This window comes from Caretta caretta, chromosome 5, assembly GCF_965140235.1.
Source record: "Caretta caretta isolate rCarCar2 chromosome 5, rCarCar1.hap1, whole genome shotgun sequence".
Taxonomy (NCBI): domain Eukaryota; kingdom Metazoa; phylum Chordata; order Testudines; family Cheloniidae; genus Caretta; species Caretta caretta.
Genome location: NC_134210.1, coordinates 87910835 through 87938812, shown reverse-complemented (window position 1 = coordinate 87938812; position 27978 = coordinate 87910835). Strand labels below are relative to the sequence as shown.

The following is a 27978-nucleotide window of genomic DNA, read 5'->3' as shown; positions in this document are numbered from 1 at the left end:
AAAAACAAGGGGAAATAGGTTACCTTGCATAATGACTTAGCCACTCCCAGTCTCTATTCAAGCCTAAGTTAATTGTATCCAATTTGCAAATGAATTCCAATTCAACAGTTTCTCGCTGGAGTCTGGTTTTGAAGTTTTTTTGTTGTAATATCGCAACTTTCATGTCTGTAATCGCATGACCAGAGAGACTGAAGTGTTCTCTGACTGGTTTATGAATGTTATAATTCTCGACATCTGATTTGTGTCCATTTATTCTTTTACATAGATTGTCCAGTTTGACCAATGTACATGGCAGAGGGGCATTGCTGGCACATGATGACATATATCACATTGGTGGATGTGCAGGTGAACGAGCCTCTGATAGCGTGGCTGATGTTATTAGGCCCTGTGATGGTGTCCCCTGAATAGATATGTGGGCACAGTTGGCAACGGGCTTTGTTGCAAGGATAGGTTCCTGGGTTAGTGGTTCTGCAGGAATAGCGGTCAGTAGGTTTCCGGTATATTTCCTACCTACATGCCTCCAGCTTTCATCCAGACCACACCACACGATCCATTGTCTACAGCCAAGCTCTGCGATACAACCGCATTTGCTCCATCCCCTCAGACAGAGACAAATACCTAAAAGATCTCTATCAAGCATTCTTACAACTACAATACCCACCTGCGGAAGTGAAGAAACAGATTGATAGAGCCAGAAGAGTTCCCAGAAGTCACCTACTACAGGACAGGCCCAACAAAGAAAATAACAGAACGCCACTAGCCATCATCTTCAGCCCCCAACTAAAACCCCTCCAACGCATTATTAAAGATCTACAACCTATCCTGAAGGATGACCTAACACTCTCACAAATCTTGGGAGACAGGCCAGTCCTTGCCTACAGATAGTCCCCCAACCTGAAGCAAATACTCACCAGCAACCACATACCACACAACAGAACCACTAACCCAGGAACCTATCCTTGCAACAAAGCCCGTTGCCAACTGTGCCCACATATCTATTCAGGGGGACACCATCACAGGGCCTAATAACATCAGCCACACCATCAGAGACTCGTTCACCTGCACATCCACCAATGTGATATATGCCATCATGTGCCAGCAATGCCCCTCTGCCATGTACATTGGTCAAACTGGACAGTCTCTATGTAAAAGAATAAATGGACACAAATCAGATGTCAAGAATTATAACATTCATAAACCAGTCGGAGAACACTTCAATCTCTCTAGTCACGTGATTACAGACATGAAAGTTGCGATATTACAACAAAAAAACTTCAAAACCAGACTCCAGCGAGAGACTGTTGAATTGGAATTCATTTGCAAATTGGATACAATTAACTTAGGCTTGAATAGAGACTGGGAGTGGCTAAGTCATTATGCAAGGTAACCTATTTCCCCTTGTTTTTTCCTACCCCCAGCCCCCCAGACATTTTTGTTAAACCTTGGATTTGTGCTGGAAATAGCCGACCTTGATTATCATACACATTGTAAGGAGAGTGATCACTTTAGATAAGCTACTACCAGCAGGAGAGTGGGATGGGGGGAGAGAAAACCTTTTGTAGTGGTAAACACCCATTTTTTCATGCTTTGTGTGTATAAAAAGATCTTCTATACTTTCCACAGTATGCATCCGATGAAGTGAGGTGTAGCTCACGAAAGCTCATGCTCAAATAAATTGGTTAGTCTCTAAGGTGCCACAAGTACTCCTTTTCTTTTTGCGAATACAGACTAACAGAGCTGCTACTCTGAAACCTGTCATTGTGTCTGTAATTATATCCTAAAAAACAGGAAGATGGAAGCAGGCTGAAATGTGTTTTAAGAGACATAGTTTCCACTGTTCAAATGCATTAACTGTGTAAAGTAATAAAAAGGAACATCTAAAATTAATTTAAACAGAATTCATCTCTTCCAAAGATTAAATGAACCCTTTATAAAAGGTCAAAGACTTATCAAAATATGTATTTTATTATTAATAAGAGCTGCTTCATTAGAGAATTGAAGGCTGGTTAGAATTGTACCAAGTTTCAGAAAAAGATGATAAGATTGATCCTAGGCATTACAGAGAGATAGGCAAGTCTTATTTCGGTACGAAGAAAAATCGTTGAGCAAATAAAGGAGTACAACAGAGAAAATCTGCCCAGGTTATGAAAAGGGAAATTGTGACTGACCTATCAGAATGCCTTGAAAGAGTTAATAAAACATAAGAGAACAGAACTGTTAGCTATACTCTCCAGTCTTTCCAAAAAGCTTTTATTAAAGAATCTTTAAGGGTAAACAGTATTCAAAAATGACAGATAAGGTTTTTTCATGGATCAAGAGACAGCAAGTTGGGAATATGTTTAAGCAGTCAGCTGACAGAGTAGGAAGAGATCAAGGGCCAGACTGTCCCTAGCCCTGTATGGATGGACAAAGGGGACATATACCCACAAGCAAGTCAGCAGTAGTGCTGAGAGCACAATCCTAGTTCTTGTGCTCAACAACCACAACTCCACTTGCATAGCTCCTCAGCAGTAATAGTCTGCTCAAAATGGATGGAGATGGGGGGAGGAGTCACAGACCTATCTTTCCTCAGCAGATCAGGCCCTTCACTGGAGAAGACAATGCTGCATCCTTTCAAAGGGTGTTGTCAAGGCCGTATGCACTTCGCACTCCCCTGCAAGTATTGTGCATTTCTAAGGCACAACAGCTCTGGGACTTGTCACCAGGATGGTGAGCCTCCACCCCAGCCCCAATATCAGTTGCTTTACAGCTCAATTTAGACTCAATTGTGGGGTAACCGAGGCTATTCAATATTCATAAATAACCCTTAAAAGGAACCAAATAGTGAGACATTAAATTCTACTGAAGGAATAAACAGATTTGTTATTCAAGGTTAGAAAGAATTTTCACAAATCCCAGAAAGACTCAACAAACATAGGACAACTGGGCGACTTGATGGGAGCTGTAATAGGTACAATGCAGGGTAACACATATTAGAAGGGACAATGTACTTCAAACTGTTTGCACACACTGATGAGTTCTGATTTACTTATAAACTCTCAGGGGAAGTGGGGGAGGGAACAAAGCAAAAACTCTAGGAATCACCATAAAAATCTCAATGAAGCTGTTTGCCCAATGCACGGTGGAAGTCCAAAAGGAAATAAGGAATCACGCAACCTGTTCTCCTTTCTCAGATGAGACATTCCAATGATTTTAGAAGGGGATCAATTGTTTTCAGAGGACAGAAAATAATACAGAAAATATAATGAAATTATCAATTGATGGGATGAGCTTAACTTGAATCCTGCATTTAAGGTTGGTCCCTTCATCTGAGAAAAGTCATAACAGAACTCTAAAATGTCAAGAGAAGGACTATACAATAATTCAAGGCATGAGAGCTTCCATATAAAGACCAAAATTATGTTACTTAGTTTGGAGAAAAGAAAAGTAAAAGTCCAGCTAGAAATAAAAAGAAGGGTATAAAGGAAGAAGGGTATTAAAAAAAGAAAGAAGGGTATTAAAAAAAGAACAGTGTCCCTGAGTTCTGCATCACTACTCCCACAAACCCTGCCTCCAACCTGTGGTCCAGCACATTACAATCAGTACAGCGTCCCTTGTGACTAAGTTTGAGGAATGGGAATTGATGTCTTCCTTCTCTACCACAGCAATCACAACAATTAGCTTCCTTCATGGTGACCCAGTTCCAATATCTGCAACTACACTTAACGACCATGGGAAAGTTTGATGTTTCAGCTACAATGATCACCAATAAAATAGTTACCATCACTGACATTTAAAGTAGCTCTGTCAGGTTTCAGAATCAACACCTCAGTGTAGTGTTCAGGCAGTTTACACCTCTCAGATGTATGGTTTCAGTCTGTCCACAAACTCCAGAAGACAATACTGTAGCAGTTTGTGCTCATTTACCATTTAGATTCCCCCCTTGTGAACATATAGACTAGAATAGATATTTGTTTTCTTTTTATGAAAACACATGCTGGAGCCCAAGTATGTAGCAAATTCAAAAAGAAGATAATTATGCAACAACTTATGCCACTGCATAATCACATTATACCATACACAAGGCCTTGGCAATAATGGAATGAAAAGAGCACTTAAAATCAAAAAGTCAACAAAAATTAAAATGTATAAAATGAAATACATTTTAACATAATGTTTAATTAACCTTTGACACTCACTGCAGCAAGAAATTATTGAAGTGAAAGCTTAGGAAATTGAAAAATGAATCAAACGAGGCAGGATACAATTGCAGTACAAGGAGTATCAATATTCTTGCTTCATTGCACAAATTAATAACCACTGAGGATCAAGAAAAGTTCCCCCCCTTTGTCGAGTATTGCAAAAATGCACGTGTAACATGGACTCCAGACATCACCTCCGAGGCGCTAAGCATCGTCCACTATCATTGAGGTTGCTGGGAGTTGAGAGGCTGAGCATCTTTTAGGATGGTTTTCTAGGGGGTTGGGGCTCAAAACATCAGAAACCAGATTCAATAGATATTACCACTAAAAGTTTTTGTGCTTGCACTGTTTTGTTTTGTTTTTAAAGTAATGGTTTCCATTTATTTTCGGTTTTTGTTTTTTTTTTTAAATCTTAGACCATATTATCCAAAGAAATAAGAGCAGTAAAATATTTTAACCACTTTAACACAATAAAAGTGACAGTGAAGGAAAATCACCACTCCACTGTACAGAGCAACACAAAAAAAGATTGTGCATTACCTTTTTATTCCTCAGATCACACCCTCTAGACTTTTTAATGCAATAATCTAAAAAAAATTATCTTGTAGAAAGTAAAATTAAGATTTATCTTTAGTTATTTATTTGGATAGCCCTTTCTAAGTAATTCTTTAAATTCCATTGCCCTGCTTGAGCTAGTAGGCTTGCAGCAGCATACATTGCACATACTCCAATTTATCCACTGAAACTCAGTACCTATCATTAAAGAAACATACCCAAATGATTTCTTCTTGATGATACTGTTTCCAGTTCCTTCCACTGTCACTGAACATCAGGAGGTAGCTTGTTACCCAGTCCGAACTCCCATATCCACCTTGGGTAGCAACTGCAGTGATCTCAGTTCTCTCACCAAGATCAATCTGGAGCCACTGATATTTGTTGGACACAAGAGGAGACCAACCACCAGCTCCTTTGAGAGTAAAGGGGGAAACAAAAGAAAAAAAAGAATAGAATAAAAGTTGTAGAAAGATACAAATTATTAATTCATAATAGAAGTATAAAAAAGACTAATTAAATTCACACTACAGATGACCTAGAAATGATATATTCACTATTACCTGTGAGTGCCATTAAAAAAAAAAGGATTCCCTGAAACTGTTTGAATGGAGGAATCTGAGCAAAAAATACTAAGATACATTGTGATTTTGCTTTACTACTTTTTTTTTCCCCGTCATCCTGTATCCCGCTTTTGCAACAGACGTTTCAGTGTACGGTCTATGTTTGTTAATTATAATAATATTCTTCACTTAGACAATGTCTTCATGCCAAGGTCTCAAAACATTTTGACAAACCATAATTAATTTTGAAAAACCATAATTTACAAACCATAAATGCAAACCACAATAATGTTCCCACAAAGTAAATATTTATATGTCTATTTTTATGTTGGGCGAAGTGAGGTAAGCGTATGGAGGGACTTTATATGATTTCCCAAAGTCACCAATCAGAAAACAGCAGATTCAGGCATACAAACTAAGGTCCTGATCCTGCAAACACTTATGCACATTCTTAATCAGTAGGGCTACTGACAGGAGAAAAGTTAAGTATATACAAAAGTGTTGCAGGATCAGGGCCTACATCTTGTACTCTATCAAGCAACTAGCACTCTTTGGACACTATATAAATAGTAGTAGTAATAATTCCTAAACAGAACATTTGATAAAAAAAGAGTTAAGTTTATAAGTGTGTTTCACTGAAATATACTAATAATCAAAATCAATATTATACTTTCAGCACCAATTTTCTACATCTTTTTAAAAGGACCCAAACAGAAAAAGGTGTGGAAATGACAGTTGGACCCAACCTGTTCTCTGTTATCAGTTTCTTCACGATCACCCCAACTGATTTACACAGCCTACCCCACCCTAAACACAAAGTGCAAAGAACAAATTATTAGTAAATTAATCTCATAAAATAGGAAATGGGACTTTACAATCGCCTATGAATTTATCAGGACCACTATTTTTATTTTTTCCACATATTAGCATACAAAGTTATGATGTGGTGGGCAAAATTACTGGGGTGCAGTGACAGTGAATGAGGAAGGCTTATATTTTATTTTATTTAATACAGTCAGATAAAAAAAGCCACTTTCCCCAGACGCTAGACCTCCTTGACAAATGTTTAAGCAACACACTACATAGCAGCAATTTCTACCATATGCAGCAGCAGCCAATATAACAGTTGAGAATAACAATATATCAGTTCATTTCCATACGTTTTAACATTTATGGGGAGTTTAATGTGCACAATGTTTTGTAATAAAAGTGCATTATTGGGTTTTAGAGTTTGCAGGATTGTGACTCACAATCTCAACATTAACTCTTTTTAAATTACTTTTATTTTACAATTTTCCTTGTTTTTCTGAATGAGTCTTGAATATTTAAATCAGCTTGGTGTATATGCTCTGCAGGAAGAGAGCTCTGCTCTGGCCGATCATGGAGGGCACATCCATAATGCTATAACCCCCCGTTTACAATGCATTTATGTACTACTTCAACATAACAGCTTCCCTGGTTTAAACCCCTTATGGTAAAATTTAAAAACCTAGTTGCCTAATTCATAGATTCATAGATATTTAGGCCAGAAGGGACCATTATGATCATCTAGTCTGACCTCCTGCACAATGCAGGCCACAGAATTTCACCCACCACTCCTAAAAAAGACCTCACATCTATATCTGTGCTATTGAAGTCCCCAAATTGTAGTTTGAAGACCTCAAGGAGCAGAGAATCCTCCAGCAAGTGACCCGTGCCCCATGCTACAGAGGAAGGCGAAAAACCTCCAGGGCCTTCCAATCTGCCCTGGAGGAAAATTCCTTCCCGACCCCAAATATGGCGATCAGCTAAACCCTGAGCATATGGGCAAGATTCATCAGCCAGATACTACAGAAAATTCCTTCCCGGGTAACTTGGATCTTACCCCATCTAAAAACCCATCACAGGCCATTGGGCCTATTTACCATGAATATTTAATTACCAAAACCATGTTATCCCATCATACCATCTCCTCCATAAACTTATCGAGTTTAATCTTAAAGCAAGATAGATCTTTTGCCCCCACTACTTCCCTCGGAAGGCTATTCCAAAACTTCACTCCTCTGATGGTTAGAAACCTTCGTCTAATTTCTAATCTAAATTTCCTAGTGGCCAGTTTATATCCATTTGTTCTTGTGTCCACATTGGTACTGAGTTTAAATAATTCCTCTCCCTCTCTGGTATTTATCCCTCTGATATATTTATAGAGAGCAATCATATCTCCCCTCAACCTTCTTTTAGTTAGGCTAAACAAGCCAAGCTCCCTGAGTCTCCTTTCATAAGACAAGTTTTCCATTCCTCGGATCATCCTAGTAGCCCTTCTCTGTACCTGTTCCAGTTTGAATTCATCCTTCTTAAACATGGGAGACCAGAACTGCACACAGTATTCCAGGTGAGGTCTCACCAGTGCCTTATATAATGGTACTAAAACCTCCTTATCCCTACTGGAAATACCTCTCCTGATGCATCCCAAGATGACATTAGCTTTTTTCACAGCCATATCACATTGGCAGCTCATAGTCATCCTATGATCAACCAATACTCCAAGGTCCTTTTCCTCCTCCGTTACTTCTAGTTGATGCGTCCCTAGCTTATAACTAAAATTCTTGTTATTAATCCCTAAATGCATGACCTTACACTTCTCACTATTAAATTTCATCCTATTCCTATTACTCCAGTTTACAAGGTCATCCAGATCCTCCTGTAGGGTATCCCTGTCCTTCTCTAAATTAGCAATACCTCCCAGCTTTGTATCATCTGCAAACTTTATTAGCACATTCCCACTTTTTGTGCCCAGGTCAGTAATAAAAAGATTAAATAAGATTGGTCCCAAAACCGATCCTTGAGGAACTCCACTGGTAACCTCCCTCCAACTTGACAGTTCACCTTTCAGTAGGACCCGTTGTAGTCTCCCCTTTAACCAATTCCCTATCCACCTTTCAATTTTCCTATTGATGCCCATCTTATCCAATTTAACTAATAATTCCCCATGTGGCACAGTATCAAACGCCTTACTAAAATCTAAGTAAATTAGATCCACTGCGTTTCCTTTATCTAAAAAATCTGTTACTCTCTCAAAGAAGGAGATCAGGTTGGTTTGGCACGATCTACCTTTTGTAAAACCATGTTGTAATTTGTCCCATTTACCATTGACTTCAATGTCCTTAACTACCTTCTCCTTCAAAATTTTTTCCAAGACCTTGCATACTACAGATGTCAAACTAACAGGCCTATAATTACTTGGATCACTTTTTTTCCCTTTCTTAAAAATAGGAACTATGTTAGCAATTCTCCAATCATACGGTACAACCCCTGAGTTTACAGATTCATTAAAAATTCTTGCTAATGGGCTTGCAATTTCTTGTGCCAATTCTTTTAATATTCTTGGATGAAGATTATCTGGGCCCCCCGATTTAGTCCCATTAAGCTGTTTGAGTTTCGCTTCTACCTCAGATATGGTGATGTCTACCTCCATATCCTCATTCCCATTTATCATGCTACCATTATCCCTAAGATCCTCTTTAGTCTTATTAAAGACTGAGGCAAAGTATTTGTTTAGATATTGGGCCATGCCTAGATTATCCTTGACCTCCACTCCATCCTCAGTTTTTAGCGGTCCCACTTCTTCTTTCTTTGTTTTCTTCCTATTTATATGACTATAGAACCTTTTACTATTGGTTTTAATTCCCTTTGCAAGGTCCAACTCTACTTGACTTTTAGCCTGTCTCACTTTATCCCTACATATTCTGACCTCAATAAGGTAGCTTTCCTTACTGATCCCTCCCTTCTTCCACTCCCTATATGCTTTCTGCTTTTTCTTAATTACCTCTCTAAGATGCTTGCTCATCCAGCTTGGTCTACAACTCCTGCCTATGAATTTTTTCCCCTTTCTTGGGATGCAGGCTTCCGATAGCTTCTGCAGCTTTAATTTAAAATAATCCCAGGCCTCCTCTACCTTTAAACCCATAAATTCTTCAGTCCAATCCACTTCCCTAACTAATTTCCTTAATTTTTGAAAGTCAGCCCTTTTGAAATCAAAAACCCTAGTTGCAGATTTATTTTTGTTAATCCTTCCATTCAGTTTGAACTGAATTAGCTCATGATCACTTGAGCCAAGATTATCCCCTACAACCATTTCCTCTATGAGGTCCTCATTACTCACCAAGACCAAATCTAAAATGGCATCCCCTCTAGTCGGTTCAGCAACTACTTGCTGAAGGAATCCATCAGCTATCGCATCTAGGAAAATCTGAGCCCTATTATTATTACTAGCACTCGTCCTCCAGTCTATATCTGGGAAGTTAAAGTCTCCCATGATCACACAGTTTCCATTAGTATTTACTTTATTAAAAACATTAAAAAGGGCTCTATCCATATCCAAATTAGATCCCGGCGGTCTATAGCACACCCCAAGCACTATCCCAGGGGAGGCTCTAATAGTTTTCTTCCCCAATTTAATTGTTGCTAATATTAGTCTATTAAACAGATGCTTCTATCTAGGCACCTTAATTAGGATTTAGAAGTATAAATAAGAGCACAGGTGGCAAAATCAGGGCCTAAATATGTCACTATAGTACTGTGCTTTGAATATGATTACAATTCAGCATTTATAGACTGGCTGGTTTCTCTGTTTTTATTTATTTATGTTTTTTCTTCTCAATTTCTCCATCACTTCTGTATTATCTTACAATTAGGTGACATCTTTTTTCATTTAAAAATGTACTCAATTATCAACAAACAGCTTGAGAAGTGGGGTAAGAAAAATTCAGCAGCCACATGACGGTATGCTGCCACTATACTAATATTGAGTCACCACACCATGCCACATAGATGGAAGCATGAACTGTTGGAACACCAAATGCTAGATTCTCTTCTGTGCCAGAGAGCTACTTCTCACAGACACTGGGAGAAGGCAGCAGGGGGGATGGTTACTTCTCCCTAATTTTCAGGACTAGCCACAGACCTAACACAGTTTAGAGCTGCTGCTTGGCTTCTCCAAGTTGTGCTATTGGTATAGAGTCCTTAATATACCTTACACCGGAGGAGAATAAGTATAGCAGAGCTTCACCACACTCTGTCCTCACCCCACCCTATGTCCTTTGACATGCCCATCATTGCAGGGAATGGGGCACAGGCACAGCACATAACTGTGGCACACCTGTTCCAGCAGGAAAACCCCACTGACAGAGGAATTCTCTACTGGTCTTTTGTGGCCAGATATGACCCCTTTGTAGTACCTGAGTTGCACAAAGGGACTATAACTGCACAGAGAAACTGGCCTTGAATCTCCCTGTTAATCACAAGAAGTGATGCATTTATATAGTGGAATCACGTAAAGATGACTACAGTGACTACCAATAGCATGCTTGTTCAAATAAGTAGAGAATTCATTTTTTAAATGTCAGGACTACTAAAGAGAAATGATCATGATCACATCTGCAGAAGTATCCATAGTACAAACACAGTTTTTACAGGAGTAATTCTATAGTTCTGTCATTTATCAAATTTTCCCTTAAGCAGATACCTCTCAATTACATCAAAGGGAAACATTATACAATGTCCAGTAAAGTGATCAGCAAGCAAAGAAGGGATCGTTTGCATAAGATACATATATAGTCCATGAAAATGGATTTGTAAAAAAGCGTCTGTACAATAGTTTAAAAAAACAAATGCAATTGCATAAGTTTTGTCTCATTGTTCCAATAAGATTAAAAAAAAAAAAAGTCAACCTCTGCATTGCATGTAAGCTTTCCAGAAACTCAAAGCACTCTTTGTGAAATCACAGAGATAGGTTTTATAACAATCATTAATTATTATGAATGAGTTGTTTTGTTATTAATTGACGATCAAAAATATTTCATTACATAAAAAAACAGCTCTTTACTAAGTCAACTAAGGCCAAGTGCCTCTCACATCCACCACAGTTTACGACAAAAAAGCCACTGAGTTGAGAGAAATGTCTGTTTTGTTTGAAAATAAATGTTTGGAGGTTTGTTCAGTATTTATTTGAAATTTCCTGGGCTGTAACACTTTGTTATGTTTTTATAATAATCTATTCTGCTGGTATTTCAAGTTGCTGGCCACAGGTTCTGTAGATCAAACTCACTGTACCTCTAAAATTACATCAAGCAAATCAGGGTCTTCCTTCATTTAGCTTATGTGAAGACTAATTCATGTTTCCAGGATTCTTGAAGCACTGGCCACATAGGATAACAAATGTAAATTATGGTAAACAGTCAATCATCTGTGAGTCTCCAGTTTGAATCTGGGCACATCAGCAGTAACTGAATTTGGGGTTAAATCATGTCCTTTAGGAAAAACACCAAATAACAGCTAAAAAACTCTATGTAATTAAAGTTGTAGGGTTTCCTATGAGGTGGACAGTGTTGAATTTAGAGTTATGACCTTAACCAGTGCATGCATGCCTCTAAACCCATTGGCTCAATGTCTCCCATGTTACTCCATGGGCATCCTGACCCGACACCAACCACTATTGCTTTCTGAGCAGCTATAACCCCCTTCATTCCACACCTACAAATTTCCTATGTTCTGCTTCATTAAAAAAAACACAGTAAAATTAACACTTATTGGCACGCACACTGGCAATCTCAAGAGACAGATCAAGGACTGTCATGATCTCCTTAGGACAGGAATAAGGTTTATTTTGTGGAACAGCGTGGTGGCATTTACACTGTAATGTAAAGGGTTAATAGCTCCAGTACCTTGGCCTGAAGCAAAGTCTTTGAATGTGTGTTCCTTAGTGCTTGGTAAATAGGCAGGCAAATAAGGAGCCAAAAAGTTAGGGAATAGAGGTTAAGAATATCAATGTGAACATGGAACTCCGTAACTCCAATAAAGGAACATTTAAATTTCACTAATTTGTGCAGTAATCTTTGTTATGTGCCTGGCCTAGCAACCTCAATTCGGGTATTTCCTAATTTTTGAGTTGTTGAATTTGCAACTTTAATAAATGTTCGTCTAACATAGCTTTTTTGTTTCTCATATTTATATAAGACATATTTTGTTTCAATCATTTAACTTTTGTTATATTTCCCACAGCCTTCCTTTGAGTGGGGGATGGGAAGGAGGCATTTTCCCCCCGCTCATGAACAAACTCCCCTGAAAAATACAGAGCACTGGTATGCGTTGTTCTGAATTAGAAGCCCTAGGCAGGTTGCTGTTGTCTCCAATCACCTCCTGAACACTTTGTCAGAAGAGATGTCTAATACAATCTTCTTTATTACCCATTGTCCCTTGCTGCAATTGTCTCCGTTGGGATTATCTGCACAGAGCGTGCCTGAGGGATCTACAGTGAGGTTTCAAAAGCAAACATAACACAAGTCCTCTTTATGGGTAACATGTCTGACAGAAGTGGTGCAAATATCTAATAATCCTGAACGGGTACCTACTTGTAGTATTAATTACAACTATGAAAAATCCCTATAATATTTATTGTGCGCTGAAAGCTGGGATTCTCATTAAATTTGCAATTTTAGCCCAATGTGAAAAGCTACCATTCCTTCCACCTCTTACGCCCAAACCCTTTCCTTTATAAATCTGTGTTTTACCATTTTGCTTTAGCAGCACTTTGTCTTTTGGAGCCACTTGACAGGCTAATGGAGTGTCCCCTGCTTTGTACTCTTCTGCCCATCAGTCTGCCAGGGTCTACAATGTGGTCAAACACCACACAGTTCCCATCAGCCAGCTGTTGGTACTTACTGAGTTCCAAACACCTATGCAACACTTACATATAAACCTGCTAACTAAGATATAGGATATAAACATTTTAAAATGACTCCTTTTTGAACATTTTTAGATAAGCCTAATTCTTTTTAGAATACCCCCAGCAAACAAATTTCTGAAATGTGACAGTTAAATATTGAGACTCATTTGCACAATTATAAAATCTAAGAAATGGACCATTTTCAACAGTTATTAATATGCAGACATTGAATCATGAACTCTCATTCATTACCATTTCTGTCAATTTCTGCAATGTTTGTCATCTAATATTATTTGTAAAGTTAATTTGATGTAAAAATGTGTTTTACGTTGAACTTCATGGCATGCAATACATTTTGCATTATTTTTTAAATAGAGAATGTATTGTGCAATGTAATTTTGCAGGATAAGCCACATTAAAGGATCAGACAAAAAGTTGTCTTCATCATCAAAAGAACCTACTTACAGCTCAATCAGTTATTTGAGCACCCATTTCAGTTGCTGAGCCATAAGCAAGGGCCATGCCTGCAGCTTGTCACTAAACCCTGGGGAAGTTCACAGGAGGCGAGTTGCTCTTTTTAAAGCATGCAGGAGAAGAGCTCTCCCTCTGTGCATCTCCTATAGCATGAGGAATGTAAGCTACTCAACTATCCTGCCAGCAGCCCCCTTAGCCCCTGCCTTCCCATCCTCTAGTTCACTGCAGCCCCTCACCACTACCCTATGCAGGTTTTGACTTCTGAACACATACATTTTAGATGCATATCTTTTATATGTATAATTTCAGAAAGCATAACAATTACATGTTTAAAACATTATAAATAGAACAGCATAAGTATGAACAACTTAAGTGAACATAAGAAACCTGGAAGGGGCTGAGAAGAAGAGCCAGGCAGTTGGAGGCAGAAGGTGCTCTTTAGGATTTAGAGCAGATGACAGTAGCTGCAGATCTTGAGAGTGGAGCTGCCCAGGGAATTAGTAAAACAATCATATTCACTGTGTTTAAAACTTTACATTCCCAGCAGAGAAAGTATGAAATGATGATTGAGCTTTCTCACCTGGCCTCACAGCTTGTCAGGCTGCCCCACTCCTGCTGCTTCATGTGAAAAGGTTTTCAAAGTATAGAACAGAAACTGGAGCACCGATTAACGTTTATTTCAGGTGTGCTACCCCATTATTTTTCATACTGCTATACTACTTCCTTTTGCTGCCTTGGTGTGTAAATTAAACCAATTTACAGCAGCTGACTGCAATGTATCCTTGCTCACACCAGTTTATCAGTACATAACTTACATCATCTTTTATGTCACCGCTTAATGTGGTCACATAGTATATATGTCTTTTCTCTGGTTAACAAAGCAGCATATTTCTCATATGGAGAAATCCATGGACGTTGATTTTACACTGAATTCAATAGTTAAACCAGGGATGAATTTGGCTCCACATGCTACAACAAATTTTCTTGATAAAACCTACTGGTAATTGTGATTTAATGTGCTTAGAAAAGTTCATTTCATGAGTTAAATGAAATTAAGTAGCTAGCAATGTCAGTGGAGATAAAACAATGCCAAAACATACGGAGAAGTAAATACCTTGTTTTGCTTTTCCTCAGGCTAAATAACAGAATCATACTTTAAATAAATTAAATGTTCATACAACTGCAACCATACTTGTAAGCAAACTAACTAAGCAAGGTTTTTATAGAGTTGTCTACCGAACAGCAGGAGCCTGTATGCTTGCACTAAGATAGTAGATCACTTTTAGGACTCAAAAATTATTTTATTGAGCAGATATTAACTCTGTTTAAAGATATGAGACATAATAAGATCAACAGGAAACTGCAGCAATTCCAAAAACAGCAAATGGACACTGAACAGTGACACTGAGCTTTTTAAAAACTGTATCTAAGGTCTATATCTAATCGCCACTTGAATGACCTTAATGTTTTTGCCTCTGCAGTCTTATCCTATAGTTATGTTGGGGGTTGGGAGAAAACTCATTGGAGTTGGTGGGCATAACAACTGCCTTCCATTCATGCTAAATTAAATACACCTTTGATTAGTTCAAGATTCAGAATTATGTAGGTAGAGGGGTTTCACTATGGGCTGAATGTAACATGGGGTGGGAGATTGATTTTGATTGTAGCTGTGTGTCAGTATGTGTGTGTGGAAGAGGGGATATAACCACTATAGAACCAGACAGAGAAGGAGCAAAGAAGCTCCAAAGGCCCCCAGAGAAGCACTCATAGTGTGGCCATGAGAAACAAGCCTAGAGAGAGTTCTGTGCTTTTGATGGCTCAAAGAGGATTGGAGCTGTGACCAAAGAAACTATATCCTGTTGTTTTATTTCTCCCACATTCAGGGAAATAGGACCGTATGTGCATTCTCTGTAATTAAACAGACTTGCATCAAACAAATCTTCATTACCTAGTAGCTGGGAGACATGAGTACAGGAAGGCACATGTGTACAAGTAAACAGAGCCATTTACAACCAATTGTCCTAGTTAATGGGAGCCATCAAGATTCCAAGCCGCCATTAATGGCCCACACTTTGCATAATTACAATAGGACCTCAGAGTAATAGTTCATATTTCTAGTTTCAGTTACAAGTATGATACATTCATACAAATAGGATGAACATATTCAGTAGGTTTTTACCTTTGTAATGATGCCTTACAAGAGACCTTTTGCATGAAGCATATTCCAGTTACATCATATTCACATTCATAAAGCATATGGAGTGCAACCTCACAGAAAGCATGCCTTTGACCTACATGAATGTGAACAGATATCTCCAGGTGCCTGAACCCCAGTTATAACAGTTACATTTACACTCCATTTGGAGAGCCTTTGAACAGAGATGGACTGACCCTGTTTTAATACTTATATTCTACAAAAAGTCTGGAGAAATTGCAGATAAGTTTGGTCCGTTGTAGGTAATAACTTAAAGAGGCTTCCTGAGAAGTATGGAGCCAAACCTCCCGCAATGTGAATAAGGAACCAACATGGAACTTCTCCTCTGGCAAGAAAGATTCACAGCTGTGGAGTTCATCAGGGCTCTAAGAAATATCATTTGTGCTCTGTTGAAAATGGATTTTGATTTGTATATGTGAAGCCACATGGACTTGACATGACAGCTGAATCAACACATCTAATGCTATATGTGCTCTGTTTGACCAGTCATATAGACACAGGAAGATACCTTGACAACAAAGAAAAATGGTTATGACACCAGGCATTTAGTGAAAATCCTCATTGCCACAGAAAAACTATTGGATAGCACACAACATTGGTTGAGATCTTTTCATACACAAGAGGTATATCGTTGGGAGATGTACAAATTGAGACTTGCTGCTTGGAGATGAAAGCAAATGACAAGCAGCTCCCACTAGTAGAAGGAAAGTATTTTGGGAAGAATCCTGGCTTCCTAGAAGTTGAGAAAAGCTCTACGTCTAGTAACAGAAGGGAGTGGACATTCTCTTTTATTCTTTCAGGAGCTGATCTAAAGGAGTCATATTTTGCCAGTACTGCTTTATAGCTGGCAACACTCAACCACAGAGGAAAAAGCCAGAAGCTGTCAAAGCACTGTAGCCTACAGAGATTCCTCATAGGTACTCACAACAAATGAAGAGTTCAAAGGTCATTTGAACAATGCAGAACATAGGGATGCCGCAACCATGCACTTTTCCTCCAGATACGCCCTCTACCCCAGGGCCAGTAAGAGAGCTGGGCAAAGACGTCAGTTCAGTAGCGCAACATCACCAGAGGATCCCTGCACTGTACAAGTGGGATCAACCATGATTCAAGTCACTTTGTACTTGTGACCCAATGCAAAACAAATGCAGCATGACCAAGAGTTGAGCCACTGATTTTAGACTGAGTAGAAAAAAGAAACAAATATTTTTATTTCACTTCCCATTTTGGGTTGTCAGACTCATGCTCAGCATGTCAAGAATTTAAATTTCTAAAAAGTGGCAACATTAGTCTTACTAGAAGAAAAGTGAAAGTTACTAATAAACATGTACAACAAGTATCATTTACTATGTCAAATCTCAGTTAAGATGTTTCAGAGCCATTTTCAATCTAACTCAAGATGATAGCACGGCACTGGGAAATGATACTTGTAATCAGAGGGCCAATTCACCTTTCACCTACCCCTTGAAGTCAGTTGCATGAATGTAGCTAACCTTATTTTGGTCGCAATCTTCTGTGTTGACAGTTATTCAGATGTGTCCCATTTTGCTTTCCATCTTCTGAAGCCTTTGAAGACATTTTTTTCAATCAATCATTATTTAAATGTATTCCAGTGGGCTATTTCATAACACAGTGGCTGACACAATGCATCAAAAGGACAGCTAGTTGGCAACAATTCAAAGAATTATCAAAGCCACTATTCTTTTTTCAGCTTTTCTATCAGCATAACACTGTAAAGCAATATGGACCGACTGCCTACACTAGATGGCTCCTTTTGCATTATACGGGAATATACTATACCATAGTTATACAGTTTGATACAATTAATAGTATACTCTGCACTTTACAAGTAATTACAAAAAAAGTAAGATATGCCAAACAAATACCTCACAGTTTTAAGACATTTTATAACAGTTTGTGAAGACAATTACTATGAAACTGATTCATGTCTACTAACCTGCTAAGCCTTATCCCCAGGCACGGCAAGTGTTTGCTGAGATTCTGCCAGAGCAGGGCACTTTTAAACCTCATCAGTTTCTCCCGGGGGCCCACTGGTAGACGCTACTTTGGTAATATACCAATTTGGTGCACCCTTTAGCTGCACCTAATGCCCAGCCAGCCCTGCATGTTTTTGCTCTTGTGCTGATCAGCGGCAGATGAACTTCTTTTGAGCGCATATTCTGACTTCTTCCCAGAGCTGAATGTAGAACAGATTAAATTTTGGGAGCTTGCCTCATTCATAATAAATCAGTGGTGGTCAACCTGCAGCCAGCCAGGGTAATCCGCTGGTGGGCTGCAAGACAGTTTGTTTACTTTGACCGTGTGCAGACATGACCATCCACAGCTCCCAGTGGTCATTGTTCACCATTCCTGGCCAATGGGAGCTACAGGAAGCGGCAGCCAGCACCTCCCTGTGGCCCACGCCATTTCCCGCAGCTCCTATTGGCCAGGAACAGCGAACGACAGCCACTGGGAGCTGCGGGCAGCCGTGCCTGCAGACAGTCAATGTAAACAAACTGTCTCGCAGCCCGCCATCGGATTACCCAGACGGGCTGCAGGTTGCCCACCACTGAAGTAAATTGTATAACCGATGTCAAACCCATGGGGGTAACTGTGCTTTTAATCCCATTGTAGCCCCCACGAGAGCACCCTCACTCAGATCTCAGGCTTCTGCTGTAACCTGTCTTGGGGTGACAACTTGTATTCCTCTCCCTTCCTCCAGACTGGGGATTTAGGCTGAAATTTCCTCCTGTAATCGTTCCCTCACTGTGATCACCTTAGCAAGTCTGAGTGTAGTTCACTGGCTGTCCTGTTATTTCCCAGGGACAATGACAGCGTTTACCAGTGACCGGTCAGCCTTCACAAAGCATAGAATGTATTTAGAACAAAATAATTACAGATGTTGGAGATCCCAGGGCATGGCCACTAGTTAAGTTGAGGGGATGGAAGGCCATAAGGGTCGAGGAAGTCTCCCTGCTGAAGGCCTAAGGGCTTCTTCTCAACCCCCTTTAATAGAATTCAGGCCTGGCTGGTTTGAGTAAGGTTTGCTGACGCCAAGTTAAAGATAAAAGGAGAGACAGCTACAAGGCCAGACAGAATGTGCTGGTTGTTTAAGTTGCTAGGAATGCTTGTTAGAGGTTGCAGGAAATAAATATTGTTGTAACCCATATAAGGAAGGCAGAGTATTTGTGTAAAGTTTTGATTGGCTGATGTGTAGTGCAGTAGCATTAAGGAATATAAAAGTGTGTGTAATGACCTGCTCTGAGGTGCAGGATTTGAGATTCTATTCTCCCTGTACCTTGTTTGCAGCTGCAAATAAACTTTTCTGCTTCTCCACCCCATTGTGATTATTGAGTGACGCACACCGGGTAACGAACCCCTGCTGTTGTTTTGCCTCTGGGCACTGGGTGCCGGCAACACAGAGAAAATAAATCTTGAAAGCAAGCAACAGCTTATCTGCACACTGTCTTACCAGGTGACACCCATCTTTCATATGGAGACCATGGTCGGTTTCCAAGTCCTTCAAACCTGTTTTTCCTTTACTGGATAAAGTCTCATCTCAGTTCTTGATAGAGTGAGAGGGAACCTTCACCTATAACAGGCTTCCCACTTTAAACTATTCTACGTTTTTTGGACCTCTTGAACACAGTTAAAACCAGTCAATGAATTTTCTCCCAACCGGTAGTACTTCTGCCAACTTTGTTGACCTGTCTAGAAATTTGCCATAATTACCCCCAGCAATGTTAGATTCTCTTTTTTGCTTAGTGACTTTCCTTCAATCACTGTGCCGCCTGCCTTGTTTCAACCAAGTAAGTAGCAAAATCAAGGGAGAGGGGAAACCGAGTCACATATTGGGGAGTAGTAAATAATGAAAAGGACAGGCCACTAATACACAAAGATCACTTTGAGTGCAAGCAAACAATGTGTCTTAATATAACTAAATATAAATATATACATCTAGGGAACAAAGAACATAGTCATACTTACAGGATGGGGAACTCTATCCTGGGAAGGAGTGACTCTGAAAAAGATTTGGGGATTGCAGTGGATAATCAGCTGAATGAGTGCCTAGTGAAACTGAGGCCAAAAGAGCTGATGTGACCCTTGGACGCATAAACAGGGGAATCTCGAGTAGGACTAGAGAGGTTATTTTACCTCTCTATTTGACACTGGTGTGACAACTATTGGGATACTGAGTCCAGTTCTGTTGTCTACAATTGAAGAAGGATGTTGAAAAATTGGAAAGGGTTCAGAGAAGACCCATGAGAATAATTAAAGGATTGAAAAATATTTTTTAGTGATAGACTCCAGGAGCTCAATTTATTTAGCTTAACAAAGAGAAGGTTAAGAGGTGACTTGATTACAGCCTGTTAGTACATACATGGGGATCAAATATTTAATAACAGGCTCTTCAATCTAGGAGAGAAAGGTATAACACTACCCATTGACTGAAAATTGAAGCTAAAAAAATTCAGACTGGAAATAAAGCATACAGTTTTAACCGTGAGAGTAATAACTATTAGAACAATTTACCTGGGGTCGTCGTGGATTTTCCATCACTGATTATTTTTAAATCAAGATTGGCTTTTTTTGTTGGTAAAAGATCTGCTCTAGGAATTATTTTGGGGAAGTTCTTTGGCCTGTGTTATACAGGAGGTATAACCAGGTATCTACCAGGTATAACCAGATGATCACAATGGTCCCTTCTGGCCTTTCAATGTACGAATATATAAAGATTATTTCAGAAAAATAAATCAGAAGTTTCTCAGTTCCCCACAGATGGTAACAAGAAAACATCCAGAACAAAAAATGCATCTTTCATTGAGTTGGGCTAAGTCTACCACACTCAGACTTCTGAGCTGGTTGCTTTGTATAGTATCCCGTTTCTGGTTCCATATGTGTTGATTTGGTGGTAAACAAACAGAGGAAGCAACCAACATTCAAAATGGATCTACATATTAATCATATCAATATATGTTAAAAATGATTAGGGGTCTAGAACACATGACTTATGAGGAGAGGCTGAGGGAGCTGGGATTGTTTAGTCTGCAGAAGAGAAGAATGAGGGGGGATGTGATAGCTGCTTTCAACTACCTGAGAGGGGGTTCCGAAGAGGATGGCTCTAGACTGTTCTCAGTGGTAGCAGATGACAGAACGAGGAGTAATGGTCTCAAGTTGCAGGGGGGGAGGTTTAGGTTGGATATTAGGAAAAACTTTTTCACTAGGAGGGTGGTGAAACGCTGGAATGCGTTACCTAGGGAGGTGGTAGAATCTCCTTCCTTAGAGGTTTTTAAGGTCAGGCTTGACAAAGCCCTGGCTGGGATGATTTAACTGGGAATTGGTCCTGCTTCGAGCAGGGGGTTGGACTAGATGACCTTCTGGGGTCCCTTCCAACCCTGATATTCTATGATTCTATGTTATAGCAAAACAAAAGGAAGACAGATTTAACTCAAATACATGATGCACTAGGCTCTAGTACCGGTAAACAACTGTCTTTCACGCAAAGCACTGGCCCTCATAAAGATAGGAATTTAGCCCCCTTTCCATGGGAACTGTTTTCTCTCTGCTTAGCTGCCAATGAATTCTGAATGTTGGTTTATCCTTCCATAGGAGTCTTACCAACATGCCTTACTCGTTGCTGGCCCTTGAAGTTTAGGCAAGAAAATGGCCACAACGCAAAGTGATCTTTTTACCTCTGACTGCTATAGATTTCAGCTACCTCCCACCAGCATGTAAGAATTCAGTTCCTTTTATGCTTTCTTTGGCTTCTTTTTCCCTCATCCCTGAGGACATGAACATCTTCACAAAACAAGCTATCATCCAATTTAAACTTTGTCCTCTTTTCCAGCCTAGCGTTGGCCTCAAGGCAGGGGACTGTGTCATTATTTCTCAGAGTATACGTGAATAGTACAAAAAAAGTCATTTGGCTTCAGTGCATATTATACAGAGAAGGAAGAAGCTTGTAGACCATAAATATTCACTACATGTTACTTTGACATTTTCCAGTTGGGAAGCTGCCCTGGAAATTAAATCAAGCTTCTTAGCTCATGATGTATGCCACTGCTTCTGACTAGTGAAGTGGATTGCATTGATAACCTAGAGGATTTAGTACATAGATCAAAATTCACTTTTATGATGCATGCCCTCCATTATGATTTGTATTCTACTGTGCTTATATATGGATCTCCCATCAGTACCTACAGCACAGTCAATGGGAAATCTATGCACTTAGGGAGAGCAGACTGTCACAGTCAGTCTTCCAGGAAGACCTGAAAGGAGATTTTTGCTCTTATGTTTTGCTGTAAGAGTCCTTATCAGTTTATTCACGGATTTTTTCCATGTGGAATCACTCTGGGAATTTTCAAATAAAACCATTATGATAGCTGAAAGGATTATATCAAATTAAACCTCTAAAAGGATTTTGTATTGCATCAGTTTTGCTATGAAGCTACAAAGAATAGCTGCAAATTTTATATTTATCTTTAACAAGGAGTGATGTGTATACTATGGTACTCTATTACTTACTGGGTCTGTTGCTGAAACCTCGAGGTATATAACTTTGTATTTCTGCCGTGTCCATCACAATACTGTAGCATAAGTCCTAGATGAATCACTTTCTGATGATGGCACTCTAGTAAAGACATTTCAATGCTGGAAAAGCTGATTCACTAATTTTGGCATCTTTCATGGTGCAGTCTGTACAGTAGGCAAACAAATAAAATGTTGGCACCTGCAGTTTCCAGGCAAAAATACTCCTCCTTCTATTTAAAACTAAAATGCTCAATTTTGTTTCCATTATTACAGATGTAAATTGCTACAACTAGCAGCTGGGAATATTGGCCAACTCCATCTGGTTACTGGCCTGCACGCAGCTCTGACATACACAAAGGGATCATGATTTTGTAAGAAAGAAAACAAGTGAAATGTCATCTTTATGGTGTTTAAATCCTAATTTTTGTGTGCATATTTTTAACATTCCACAACAAGCTACCATTTCTATGAATCAACTCTATGAATATTTAATTTGTTCTCAGTTTTATTCTATAGCAGTAATTGTCTCTCCTTTGAAGTACTATGATGTTTGCGTCTGTGTGTAATTCTATATTCCAAATACACTGTAGAACCCAACCATGTAAGTATGATTTTATTTGTTCAAATATTATTTCTGTAGTATAGTATTCCAGACTTATACCTATGGTTCTTAGCACTTTGTATACTTATCTAATTGAATCCCCTAGGGTAGTTATTTTCAAAGATGCTTGCATTAATAATCAAAGGCTCCTTTCAAAAAAAACTGTATGTCAGTCTATTAGCATCCTGTAATATCCCAGGATATAGAGGTTCACTTATGAGGTTCTATAGACATACTGTGCCAGATCATCTGCTGTTGTACATTGGCATAGCTTTATTGAAGTCACTGTATTTTGTTTCCCGGCTAATCATCTTCATCAGATTAAAATCAAAAGTGCCAGCATTTCAGCCACAAAAGGCATGCAAGAAATTACAGTTAAACCAGTTCACGAGTTTACTTATATTCTATGATTTTGCAATGACTAATATAATGTTTTAAAATTCACATTTTTATAGAGTTAGATTCTAATGCAAGCTCTCTCATTTCTCCTCTAACCCATGGGAATTTCTGCTTCACTAGATACTTCGTGTATCAGAGTTCATGGATTCTGAATGATATTATGCTACTGTGGAATTAATAAAGAAACCCTTCTTGCTGAGAATAAGCAGTATAGTAAGCACTCTAGAGCTGAGAAAGAGAACAAAAAGATGTACTTCTGATTAGCCAATTTTAGATTGCTGCCAGCAATATGAATCTCATCAGCAGCACTATATTGTTATATCATGCTAAAAGAGGAGGGGGGTATAACTGTGTAGGGTTGGAAAACAGCATTATAGAAAATACAATTGAGCTAGACTAAGGGAAGTTCACTCTTAGCAAATATAACCACATCTGGTTGTCATAACCAATTGAGTGCCATAACCAATAAGGCTTTGTCTTTTGGTTAGTTTTGTAGGGTATGTAAAACATATTACATGTAGATTACTGAGGTAAACTTTTTATTATTATTTCATGTGACTTTGAAGGACAAATTTTTAATCACCTAACTACAAGTGAAGGAAAACAGGACTTCAATTCAGTTAGCATTTTCTGCTTTAGAACCCAACTTCATTGTTCAGGAATCTGGATTTTTCATAGACTATTGTAATAGTCTTCATTTATGATTTTCGGAAATGTCATGATAACGTTTGTGAAACTAAACCAGCCAACTTCAACAGCCAAATGAGAATTTCTTATGGCTTTACAGTAGCATTAAGTAGCAGCAATTTTACTGCATCTGGTGTACAACTAATGCCCAGCTAGGCTACATTATTTATAAAGCTATGTTTAACTTATAAAAAAATCTTTCACATTTGAAAATTGAGTATTTATGCAGATTTGGATCCTATCTTTTCAGAACATTATAGCCTCTTATATTTAATGACGAATCACTATGGACAGAATGCACCCCTACTGAAATCGTGTAGTTTTAAAAAAAACAACAGAGAGAAAAACCTTTAATAGTTCCAGCATATGAAAGTTTTTTGCAGCTGTCAGAAAATAATATTCCTCGTTATATTTACTACCAGAAAGCCAGTGGAGTTGGACACTGTAGAACCTTGGGACGCTCCAGCCTAAAATTTGTGTTTGTCACATTATTTAAAATCACTGTGAGACTTAAAAGACACACAAATAGCCAACATTTCACCAATCTATGTATAACTTAATAATAATCATAGCATCCCTTCTGATTATCATCAACTAACTAACTGAGGTATCTTGCAACAATAGGACATTTGTTTGGCATCAGTTTGGCAATTTAGAAATTAATCTGAGATCAAGATGAGAAGCAGATTGGCAACTGTCTGTTAGAAAAACTTTATGGTTTGGAATAATCCCATCTAAATTGCAGATTATTCTCAATCTCTGGTAATGCATGGGTAACTAAAATGGTAATAAATAAGCAAAACACAAACTCTTGGACAAAATGAAAGGCAATCAATAAACATATCAGTAAACAGTTAGAATGTGATCAGATTATATTTCTGCTTCCTCTACATCTTTCCTTGTATGTAATTACAGGACAAATGTTTTGGATGAACAGTGTTTTCTGGTTGGTTGGTTTTAAAGGACCTTAGTGAAATGTGTTCATGGACAAACATATGATACAGGCAACTTCATTGAAGTACTGATTATATGGCCAGAACCGTTGCCCTTCATTATAGACAGGCGCACTGTAGATCCTAAGAATAGTTAAGCAGTTTATACCGGATTAAGCAATAAAGAGGTTTCATTCATCAGTGCATACTGTCAAAAAGTCACAGCTTCCACAGTTACCCTGCTACGTCAGAAGATGTGCTGTGGCAATTTATAAGAAGTGGCATTCCTCAGTGGATTCAGCAGAAGATCAACTGCTTTTATTTGAAACCCTGCCCCTGTGCATTTTGAAGATTTGGGAGGAATGTTTTGATTTGAAACATTACTGTCTCCGTTTGCACCTCAGGGCTATCTGTGTAAATTGGTATGAATTCTACATTGTTTTAACATTGTTTGTATTATCACTTTGATTTAGACATGTAGAGTGTTTAGTATAGTTTTCTGGGTGAAGTATATCTAAATACCTTTTGGAAGCATTTATGAGACCAAAACTTTATTTATTATTTGTATTGGGATAGTGCCCTGTACAAACCCAGAACCAATTAGAGATGATCCGTGCCTTCTGATAGTGGGGGCAGAGTAACGGCAGCTGGCTTCAGCAGTATTACTGAGCATGCTCAGTACAAGCCAAGCAGCAAGTCTCGGGAGGTGGAGGGGTGGGGGAAAAGTCACTTGACCCCACATGCCTGCCCCCCATGTGTCACCACTTGGCCCCTGCCCAGAAGAGCTGGTGTATATTTAAGCCCTTAACTCACATCTATAGTATGATCTACCAGTTTGAGATTGTTAGATATTTTGTGGCATTAAGTTCTTATGAGCTTACTAGTGGTAGGCTTTGACACTGAAGTTTATGGTCTTATGGTAAGTATGAGTGAAAGTGGGTGAGTGTGTATTGTGCTTTGGCATTTTGTGTTGATTTGTGTTGGTGGTGAATGAAGGGTGTGTGCTGCAATGAAGGACTGTTTGAGTTTGGAGTTATTGTAGGTTGGCCATCCTCATTGTTATTGGTCCTTGGAAAGGTCTGATCACATTTTGTTTGGTAGGAGGCAGCAGCTCCTTACTGGACACCATTGTCCGCAGCAATAAGGTTTCAGTGTTGGGCAGTCAACAGTGGATGCTGTCCTTACCCTCTGGCTTCTGTCTGAACTGCAACAAGAATTTAAACACCTGCTTCATGTGACATTATCAACATCAAAGAATCTTTTGGTTTGGTTGACAGGTTAGCACTTTAGCTCACACTGAAATGAGTTAGCGTTCTGTGTGTTTTGCTAAATCTGGTGTATGATCTTCACACTGGTATTGGTGCAAGAGTGTGTATTGATTCACTGCTTTTACTGCATTTCTACACAACTACACATGTGTGGCAGTGATTTATTCTTGCCCTGCCACTATTCTATCAAGCTATTGATTCGATATTTGGACTTACTACTCCCCATATCAGAATCAAGGCTGATCAAGAAGTGTTCACTGACAAGACTATGCCAGCAACACTACCTTGCTTGTGGAGAGGTCAAAGAATTTCAGCCCAGTCCTTCAGGGTGCAGCCTATATTGAATGTCTAATGGTGGAAGACCAAGATCCAGAACTGGGTCACCAGAACCCTCATGCAGGGTTGGGGGCTGTCAAGTACCTTGGAGAATATTGATGAGTTCTGTACCTGTGCTGCAAGCAGAGTTCAAACAGTGGCAGCAAACCAGATGTTCTTCAATGAATAGGTCTCGCTGTCCCATGCACAAAGTCCATGTCTTCAAAACATAGTTAAGCTGAGACAAAGTTCAGGATCTATCAAACTTCTGTATTACCAGTATTGCTATACAGGTCAGAAACCTGGACGCTCTTACAGACAGACTTGGAATAGCTAGAGGCCTTTCATACGCACTGTGAGTGCCAAAGCCTGAGCATAAATTGGTTTGACTTTTTGGGAAATGTCGATCTAGCAGAGATCTGACCCTCCTTCAGTCGCTCATTACATCCAAAAGTGGCATTGTGTGCTCTTTGGTCATATTGCCAGGATGGACTAAAACACCCTAGCACACCAGCCTCTCAAATTTTCCATCAACGCGCAAAGGGAAGCATGCCCTGAGCCTTTCTGGATGTTGCCCACAGGGCCACACCAGAAATTTGTGGATTTGCAGGATTGACTCAGATCTGAGAACTTCACTACATGATGCGTGGTGTGATGCCATCAACCATGGTCATTCTCGCTGTCACAGTGGTACTCAGTAGACTATGCATGTTGGTTATTGTTAGGGATAGGATTCGGTCAAAAAATTCATGACTTTCTAGGACCTCTGGAATTTCTTCTGGGGCAGGGCTGAAGCAGTTGTCAGCTCTGGGGCTACTGGACCAGCAGCTGATCAGCAGCCATATTGGGCTGCCAAAAAGCTGACCAGCAGCCAGCCCCAAGGCTGTGGAGAAGCAAGTGCCAGAACAGCTAGGTAGTGGTCAGCCCAGGGGCTGCCAGAACATCTGCTAGCCCGAGCGCACAGGCCATCAGAACACCTGGCCAATGGCAAGCCCCAAGAACACAGGAGTAGCAGCCAGCCCTGGATAGCAGTCCTGGGAACAGCTGGCCAATGGCCAGCCCTGGGGCTGCTAGAGCAGTGGCTGGGGTTGGGTTAGCCCCCCGGGGCTAGAGCAGCAGTGAACAGTCCCTTCCACAGGATCAGTCGCGGGACTGGAACAGCTGCAAGCTCTGTCACTGCTTTGTTTGTCCCCAAACCCCTATTTTTAGTAAAAGTCATGGACAAGTTGCAAGCGTCTGAATTTTTGTTTATTGCCCGAGACCTGTCCCTGACTTTTACTAAAAATACCCATGACAGAATCTCAAGCTTCTATTGTGTCTACTGGTTGTGTTGATTTGTGTCTGGGGATTTGGGGGGGGATCTGTGTTGATCTGTGGCAAATTAGGAATGCGTGCTGCAGTTAGTAGTTGGGACACAAAGTCTTTCCAACACTATCTTATGTGACTGCATTCTTTTCTTTACTATATAATGACTGGATGTCATAGTGAGTGAAAGGAGGCAGGTGTTTTCTAACTGGTGTGATTTTAAACTCTTGCCAGCATATTACAGCTGTGCAAA

At 39.5% G+C, this 27978-nt stretch overlaps 1 protein-coding gene across 3 annotated transcripts in view; it reads right to left on the bottom strand.

The window, feature by feature from the left end:
* The window catches only part of CNTNAP4 (contactin associated protein family member 4), a 311799-nt gene that overhangs the window by 213341 nt on the left and 70480 nt on the right, over window positions 1-27978 (bottom strand). For 2 of the 3 annotated variants that reach the window (XM_075128638.1, XM_048850192.2), the window contains exon 3: window positions 4955-5148. The exons of the other annotated variant lie outside the window; for it this stretch is intronic. In XM_075128638.1, the coding sequence (XP_074984739.1) occupies window positions 4955-5148 (194 nt within the window). The remainder of the gene's footprint in view (window positions 1-4954; window positions 5149-27978) is intronic. 3 annotated transcript variants of the gene reach the window in all.